Source organism: Amphimedon queenslandica, unplaced genomic scaffold (assembly GCF_000090795.2).
Source record: "Amphimedon queenslandica unplaced genomic scaffold, v1.1 AMPQUscaffold_13287, whole genome shotgun sequence".
Classification (NCBI taxonomy): Eukaryota; Metazoa; Porifera; class Demospongiae; order Haplosclerida; family Niphatidae; genus Amphimedon; species Amphimedon queenslandica.
Genome location: NW_003546477.1, coordinates 27,944 through 35,792, shown reverse-complemented (window position 1 = coordinate 35,792; position 7,849 = coordinate 27,944). Strand labels below are relative to the sequence as shown.

Genomic DNA, 7,849 nt, shown 5'->3' with positions numbered 1-7,849 from the left:
AGTAGATTATGTACAGTACTGGAACTGATGTTGTCCGCCCTCCAACGTTAACAGTGATATTCCCCAGTGAATTGGAGAAGCTTTTGCTGTATGTGCTCCACTGTGCATGCCACCCTTGCATGAGGATAGTGAGCCGGGGTACAGCACTAGTGACAGCCTTGAGATCTTTCTTCTGAGCTGCAGTCAAGCTTTGAGCCCAAGGAGGTGGATTAGCTGCTTCAATTGAGACTTGGATTATGCTGACAAGCTTTTTCCCAATCCAATCAAGAGCCATTGCAGCCCCAATCGTGTATAAAGCAACTTTTCCTGCCATTTTAAAAGCAGACCCAACAGTCCAGGTTGATTTTGCTTGCAATTCTGCGGCCTGGATTTCATTTTTAGATGTTGTGAAAACAGAAGAGACCTCTCCTTCAATTGCTGTGGCAGCTGTTTCGGGAACTATAGGTTCAATCCCCCAGACTACTATAGGTTCTCCAACTACACTAGCAGCACGGGCTGGAAAATCGGGGGGATTTAAGGCTGCAATGTCAATGGAAGCAGTAGCCTCTGCTGCAATACCAGTCGTGACAGTATTCCCTATAGTGAGGTTCATTCCTGTTTCCGACCAAGTAGTCATTGCATCTGATGCAGCCATAGCAGTACTGTCTACTATAGCCATGTTATCAGTAGCTGCTCCAGCATCAATTGCCAATTGACTATCCGCTTCAGCTAATAGTGCAGGGATATCTGCTGCTGCCATTTTGAATGATAACTTTATAGGAGATGCAACTACTACTTTTGATGAAATAAGCTTATTTATTCCTTTATATATGACCTGGTCCTGAGGAAGTCATAAACCTGTTATTAAAATTTAAACCACCATACCTTGTATGTACTGACCATTCTGAACGAGCCCAGCCCATTTTTGTACAGAAATTATCATAAAAAACATGTCCTGGTTTTCACGTCTTGAAGGTCAATTAAAAGTAGAAGATGTCCTTCTGTCCAGCGTAGCAGAGAAGTATGGAACTCCTTGCTATGTATATTCACGTTCAGGCTGTGAGACTGGCTACAATGAATACAAGAAAGCTCTAGAGTGGTGTCCAGGAGGTGGAAGGGTTTGTTATGCAGTCAAAGCTAACAGTAACCTCTCCATTCTCAGTCTACTAGCGGACCTTGGGTCTGGATTTGAAATAGTTTCTGTAGGTGAGTTAGAGCGGGTCCTTGCAGCAGGAGGAGAAGGCCAAAAGGTGGTATTCTGCGGAGTTTGTAAGGAGGAACATGAAATCAGACGTGCGTTAGAGGTCGGGATTTTTTGCTTTAACGTCGAGTCTGAGAAAGAGCTTGAGCTTATACAGAAAGTTGCTGAATCGATGAAGAAAGTCGCTCCCATTTCCCTCCGAGTGAATCCAGACATTGACCCCCAGACCCACCCTTACATATCAACCGGGCTGAAAGAAAATAAATTTGGAATCGAAAGCAAGAAAGCCGTTTCGGTATATCAAAAAGCAGCTGTACTACCAAACGTTAAGATAGTAGGTATTGCATGTCATATTGGGTCTCAAATCTTAACAATGGAGCCTCTGCTTGAAGCATTTGACTGCATCACGGGTCTGGTTCAAGAGTTGAAGGATCTTGGAATTACTATTAATCACATTGATATCGGTGGAGGCCTTGGTGTCCGATACAGTGATGATGAAAACCCTCCTTCTCCTTCTGAGTACTTGAGTCGCATAAAATCAAAATTATTAGAACAATCACGAGACATTCCCGATATTATTGTACAACCTGGTCGCTCCATCGTTGCTCCAGCTGGGGTACTAGTTACTCGTGTAAACTTCATTAAAGAAACAAGCAACAAGTCATTTGCCATCATAGACGCATCCATGACTGACTTACTACGACCATCGCTATACGGTGCATATCATAAAATAGAACCAGTCGACTACGACGAGAATAAAACCGAGATTGAATGTGACGTCGTTGGTCCTGTCTGTGAGTCGGGGGATTTTATTGGTAAGAAGAGGCGACTTAGGATCATCGACGGTGATTTGATCGTAGTTTATGGAGCTGGGGCCTACGGACATTGCATGAGCTCTAATTATAATTCTCGTAACAGACCAGCCGAAGTACTAGTTGATGGTAATAAAATGAATCTTGTGAGACGTAGAGAGACGATACGAGATCAGTTGCAGCTGGAACTAACGGAGTTTAATAGCCAGTAAAATTGGCTGAAAAGGTTTTGTATAATTTTCTTTGTTCGCACCTAATTTCTATCAACTTTGTTTTCTATAACAACAACAACAATTAATGACAGAGTGCGTAATGATAAAAGTATATTAAATAATAATAATAATAACAACAATAATAATAATTTACATCAAATTGAGTGTGTGTGTGTATCTGCTGATTGGTAGATTGTGAAGATATCAGAAACCGTGTAGCTTCAAGTTAGCCTTGCTTACAAGACCGACCTTCACCAGGAATTCACAAATATTATTTCTCTGGTCCCCCTGAAGCTGAATTACTTCACCGTACTCTGGATGATCTACCACTGTCCCATTACAAGCGAATTCCTGCAACAAAAAAACATAACAATAGCAAGTAGGCGTGGCTTTAACATGAAGGGTTAAAAATTAATAGAAGAAACAACACTTGCCTTCTTGCAGACTTTGGCTATTTTCTTTAAGTCATAATCCTGAGATATCCCTTGTACAGTTGTTAGGGTCTTTCGCCCGTTTCTTTGCTGTATTCTCACGTGAACAAAGTTCCCATCACCCGCTCCTCCCCCACTAGCACTCGCTGTGCTAGCAGCTTTAAAAGGATCTGAAAGAAGAGTGGGAAGTCTTTTTGAAGTCAAGCCTCGATTTTACTTACCAGATTTTTCTAAGTTTAATATGTTACCAGCCATCAAAATCCTCCCAAACAGAATCACTGAGTTCGCAGAGTATACAGACGTGAAACGGATAGTGCACGGAGATTTAATTAAGTCAATTGACTATGAATAACTTAATGAGCCTAAACTTTTTTTTAAATTTTTTTCTTTAATAAAAAAATTTCTTTATATAATACCCAATTTCAAAATATTATCCAAGTATAAATGAGACACTTTTGATCGTGGCAACTAAAAAAAAGAAAAGAATAATAAACAAAAGTCTCTTAATTTTATAATAACTTTTATCTCCTTGAGAGAAAGTCGATGATTTGAAGGTACAGAAGAAAGAGAAGGAATAGGAGGAAGGAGAGAAGGGGACAGCTGGATGCACAGGAGCCACATCAGGTCTGGAGCAAAATCCGATAAAGTACGGCAAGTCTCCAAACCCAGTTTCTGTATTGGATCTGAGTTCTCCGAAGATAAGAATAGTATAACTTCTTGAGCAATGTCTTCAATTTGATCAACAGAAACATTTAACTAAAAATAAAAAGAATAAATAAATAAATAAATAAAATATAATAACAAAATAATTATACACAATACATGTACATTTAATCTCTAGTGGTTCTATTTTTAGTTTTTATTTCTATTTTTAGTAACACTGACCTCTTTGCATAGATTCCCGACTGATTCTAATATTTTCACTAATAGCTTGTACTCCATGGTGTGGCTTATTGTGGGCGTGGCATCACAAGCCACGCCCCTTAGCTGCTTGAGCGATACAACTAGTTTGGGCCAGACGTGTTCCACGACTCGTTTTCGTAGAAACTCTTTAGCTGCTGAAGCCATGACAAGAAGAACATCAATGGCCTACGATTAAAAATTCAGCTTAAAATTTCTACACAACATAAGTACATGTACATGTATATGTATCAGAAAATGTAATAAAAATGAAGAATTCTCTCAGTAACCTTGGATATAGTGTTCTTTTATATGTTCAATACAAGTTGCAACATATTTATTTTATTATTTTATTTTATTTATTTATTTAACTTTACATATTAAATAATATTAATGTATAATAACATACCTTGATTCGTACTGGTATGTGTGTATCAATCAGTCTGTGAGCCAATGGGGACCAAACAGTATGAACTTGAGGCAATAACTCACCTACACAATACAGCAAAGAATAGTACATCCATTTATAATACTATTAGTATGTAGTATCTATAGTACTTCTAATACTATCTACATGTATATGTACATGTACATGAAATATGATAGTTCTTGATATACAGTTCATAGCATACAGTAGTAGGTTAATATCGTTGTCATGTGACTGTCATGTGACATACTTTCTCTATGTCTCAATGCAGAGAGACAGAGAGAGATACAGTCCAGTATACAAAGCTGTAGTGGTAGGTTAGGAATTGAGACATAATGAACTGAAGATTGAAGAGTATCTATGGAAGCTTGAATGGCAGGTGGTGTAGGGGCTTTTGAATCTGAGGGGAGAGAGAGAGGGAGAAGGAGAAGATTATTAATTTATTATTCTTATAATTAGTGAAGGTTACCAGTTTTAATGTCTCCTTCTTCTTCTTCATTTTCTTCTATTTCTTTCTCCTCCTCCTCTTCCTCTCTCTTCTTATTGTGGTAGTTCATGAAATAATTCGAAATATCTTCCAAAGTCACTCTCTCGTCTCTAGAATCATCCTCATCTTCAACCTGTACCTCCTTCTCCATCTGCTTCTTCTCACCAACTTCTACTAGTATAAATTACACGTACATGTACAGGGTTCGTTGTCGCACCTTTTGTTTCCATGGCAACCCAGTCTGGGAGTCTTTTGGAGAGAGAGTGGAGGACAGACCAGCCATCGAGAGGAGACTGATGGAGGGAGAGAATGAGAGTGTCTTTGCAGTCTTTGAGAAGAGACAGTAACTCATAATCACTGTTAATGGAGGGAGAGAGAGAGAGGAGGAAAGATACATGTACAATAAATTTGTATATTTGAAGAATTTGAAAAAATAAAACTAGCATACAAATTTTAGAATGAATTCAAAAAATTGTGCATGTACAAAAAAGCTCTTGACAATCTTGTAATCTGCTGTACAGTATAGCCTCCTCCTATTGTGGACACTCTAAAATAAGGACACCTCTATAATGAGGACAGGTAGTATCAGTCCCAATACAATAGTAATGTGTATTAATGAACCTCTGAAATAAGGACAGGTTCATAATCAGGAGCTAGGGTATTATTGGGTCCCAAAGTGTCCGGAATAGACAGGATTGACTGTATATCTTATTGTGCATACATGTACATGTATTATCTTCTACCAGTGCTCAATGATGGCTCTTAGTATGTGGCAGCTAATGGTCTTTGAAGGATAATAGAGCAACTGATGATGGACCTCATTCACAAGATAATCAGCACAACCAGTTATCAGACTTTGTAGGTCACTAAAAGATCAATAATATAATAATGATTGCATGTACCACACACTTAATGAACTATTACTAATAAAAGGATATGAGGCTTTATGTACAGTGTACATGTACATGTACATTTTGGTGATTTCTGATTTTTTTTTCAGATGTTCTTGTCTCATAACTTGAAAAGTTGAAGTCGGAATCAGCTCAAACTTTCTACATAGCATAAGTACATCAATATGTATCAGAAAATGTAATAAAAATTGGGGGTGATTTCGGAGCCATTTTTTGGAAAAAACCATGGGCTATAGCCTTGGGTATTTTTTAGATTTTGGCTCATTTTTTAAATGGCCGTAACTCAAAAAATTGAAGTCGGAATCAGCTCAAACTTTCTACACAGCATAAGTACATCAATATGTATCAGAAAATGTAATAAAAATTGGGGATGATTTCGGAGCCATTTTTTGGAAAAAACCATGGGCTATAGCCTTGGGTATTTTTCAGATTTTAGCTCATTTTTTAAAATGGCCATAACTCAAAAAATTGAAGTTGGAATCAGCTCAAACTTGCTATGTAGCATAAGTACATCAATATGTATCAGAAAATGTAATAAAAATTAGGGGTGATTTCTGAGCCATTTTTTTGAAAAAACCATGGGCATTTTTCAGATTTTGGCTCATTTTTTAAAATGGCTGTAACTCAAAAAATTGAAGTCGGAATCAGCTCAAACTTTCTACACAGCATAAGAACATCAATATTAAAGTATCACTAATACAAGTATGTACTTGTGTCCTGTAGAAACTGCTATCTGACTTGCCACACCCACACTGGTCCTTGATACGACAGCATTGGAACTACTAATGTTAGCCATGACAATACCCAGCGTGTGCTGTAAATGAACAACAAAATCAACACCTAAAAGAATAATAAATAAATTATAATAAATATACTACAACTTACATGCATATAAATACATGTACATGTACACAATCATACAAAAATAATAAATTGTAAATTCTGGTAATATGCATGTACACATACATGTACATATAAATAAATAAATAAAATGTGTATTTAGGTGATATACATGTACATTGTACATGTACCTTGTATTACGGCCACGTCTCCTATTAATAAATTAATGAAGCAGATCTGATAGACTAAAGTTGATGATATGTTTAACGAGAGTCCATCTCCTCTTATCTCCTCCCACACGTCAATCAATCCATTAATTAAAAGGTTTAACGAGGCGTGAGGCCCTACCCCCTTCATCAACCAATGAAGGATCAGTAAATATTCCGAACGATTTGATTCCGAGCCTGTAATCGTATGCACAAGCGTATCCATGACGACAGACGTGTTGCCGTGGCGACCAAGAAGGCGACAAGACTCTTGTATTGATTTTATAGTTTCCGAGTCTCTTAAATGAGAGAAGGAAAGGGGCGGAGCCCAATCGTATTCGTCATCCTGATTAATGACCACACCCACTTTCTTTGACTCCATTAATAGAGGCCTTGATGTATCCAACTGAATGGACTAAAAGAAAAAATTAAAAATTAAAATACATGAAAATAATAAAAAATAAATAATATTTAAAATATAAAAAATATAACTTTACTTGTGCTAGTGCTTGAAGTAGTCTGGTCATGTGAGCCGAGGAGCAGGTCACATGACTCACCTGTGACTTGAGGAACTTAAGATAACCTTGCAACAGCTTGAGAGAAATCAACTTCTTCTCTTCACCTAAAAGTAATAATAATTATTGCACAAGTATGTACATGTATTTAGTATCTACAGTGTAGCAGTTAAGATGTATAATATATACTTGAGTCTCTCATTAGCCTCGGTAGTGTTGATGATAAGTCGTAGAGTTTCTCCTCCATTATTGAAGTTAAGGTGCCAGGGTACTTCATTGATGCCGACAAAAAATCCTTCAAAAATAAACAAACAAACAAATAAACAAATAAATAAATACATGTAAATAAATAAATAAATAAATACGTACCATTGTTGTATTAGCATTATTAGCAACTGCTGGTTGAGTATCAAGTGACAGAGTAACCAATAGTTCAATGACAGGACCACAGCAACCTGGAAGAGATCTAAAAAATATGCAATGTACATGTAATAATAATAATAATAATAATTAATATTAGTTCGTATACATGTACATCTATTTCTTTGTACTTTTGGCACGACGTTAATAATTTTGTTGCGGAGGCAGTCAAAGCAAGTCTCACTTTCCAGCTGTCGTGACGAGAGAGGGAGAGAAGGAGAGAGGAGAGGAGCTTTTGCATTTTGTTGTCAGCCATTTTCCACCAGTCTTCATCCTGCCTGACTAATAACTGTCCTTTATCTCTGACTAGAGAGAGAGAGAGAGAGAGAGATAGGTACAAAATTTTGTAAGGGATCATTAAAATTGCTAAATGGTAATTGATGTACCATTTTTCTCATCATTTCCAAGTTCTCTATTCTCCCATTGGCTCTCATTCAATATCAACACAATGAAGTGAGTTAATGCCAGTAGACCTAACTGTAATGTAAGGACTATAATAAGGGGCTAA

General features: G+C 37.2%; 3 protein-coding genes and 1 pseudogene across 3 annotated transcripts in view; 1 reads left to right on the top strand and 3 right to left on the bottom strand.

The window, feature by feature from the left end:
* The window catches only part of LOC100633816 (methionine aminopeptidase 1-like), a 10,796-nt pseudogene extending 10,057 nt beyond the window's left edge, over positions 1–739 (bottom strand).
* Positions 740–872: 133 nt separating this feature from the next.
* LOC100633688 (diaminopimelate decarboxylase-like) lies at positions 873–2,295 on the top strand. The gene has a single exon (XM_011407023.2). The coding sequence runs from the start codon at positions 930–932 to the stop codon at positions 2,202–2,204; it is 1,275 nt and encodes a 424-aa protein (XP_011405325.1). The 5' UTR covers positions 873–929; the 3' UTR covers positions 2,205–2,295.
* On the bottom strand, positions 2,250–2,965 carry LOC105313522 (eukaryotic translation initiation factor 1-like). The gene is made up of 3 exons (XM_011407018.2): positions 2,857–2,965; positions 2,639–2,805; positions 2,250–2,555 (listed from the first exon to the last, which is right to left on the bottom strand). Exons 1-3 carry the CDS (start codon positions 2,888–2,890, stop codon positions 2,409–2,411), a joined length of 348 nt encoding a protein of 115 aa, XP_011405320.1. The 5' UTR covers positions 2,891–2,965; the 3' UTR covers positions 2,250–2,408.
* A 47-nt stretch (positions 2,966–3,012) lies between these two features.
* The window catches only part of LOC109583689 (TELO2-interacting protein 1 homolog), a 6,405-nt gene continuing 1,568 nt past the window's right edge, over positions 3,013–7,849 (bottom strand). Inside the window, exons 6-20 of the mRNA XM_019999121.1 lie at positions 7,728–7,832; positions 7,473–7,647; positions 7,291–7,387; positions 7,111–7,216; positions 6,904–7,028; positions 6,392–6,821; positions 6,071–6,200; positions 5,193–5,315; positions 4,667–4,806; positions 4,432–4,620; positions 4,213–4,362; positions 3,945–4,027; positions 3,521–3,724; positions 3,155–3,391; positions 3,013–3,103 (exon numbers count right to left, since the gene is read on the bottom strand). Of these exons, the coding sequence (XP_019854680.1) occupies positions 3,041–3,103; positions 3,155–3,391; positions 3,521–3,724; positions 3,945–4,027; positions 4,213–4,362; positions 4,432–4,620; positions 4,667–4,806; positions 5,193–5,315; positions 6,071–6,200; positions 6,392–6,821; positions 6,904–7,028; positions 7,111–7,216; positions 7,291–7,387; positions 7,473–7,647; positions 7,728–7,832 (2,357 nt within the window). The 3' untranslated portion in view covers positions 3,013–3,040. The remainder of the gene's footprint in view (positions 3,104–3,154; positions 3,392–3,520; positions 3,725–3,944; positions 4,028–4,212; positions 4,363–4,431; positions 4,621–4,666; positions 4,807–5,192; positions 5,316–6,070; positions 6,201–6,391; positions 6,822–6,903; positions 7,029–7,110; positions 7,217–7,290; positions 7,388–7,472; positions 7,648–7,727; positions 7,833–7,849) is intronic.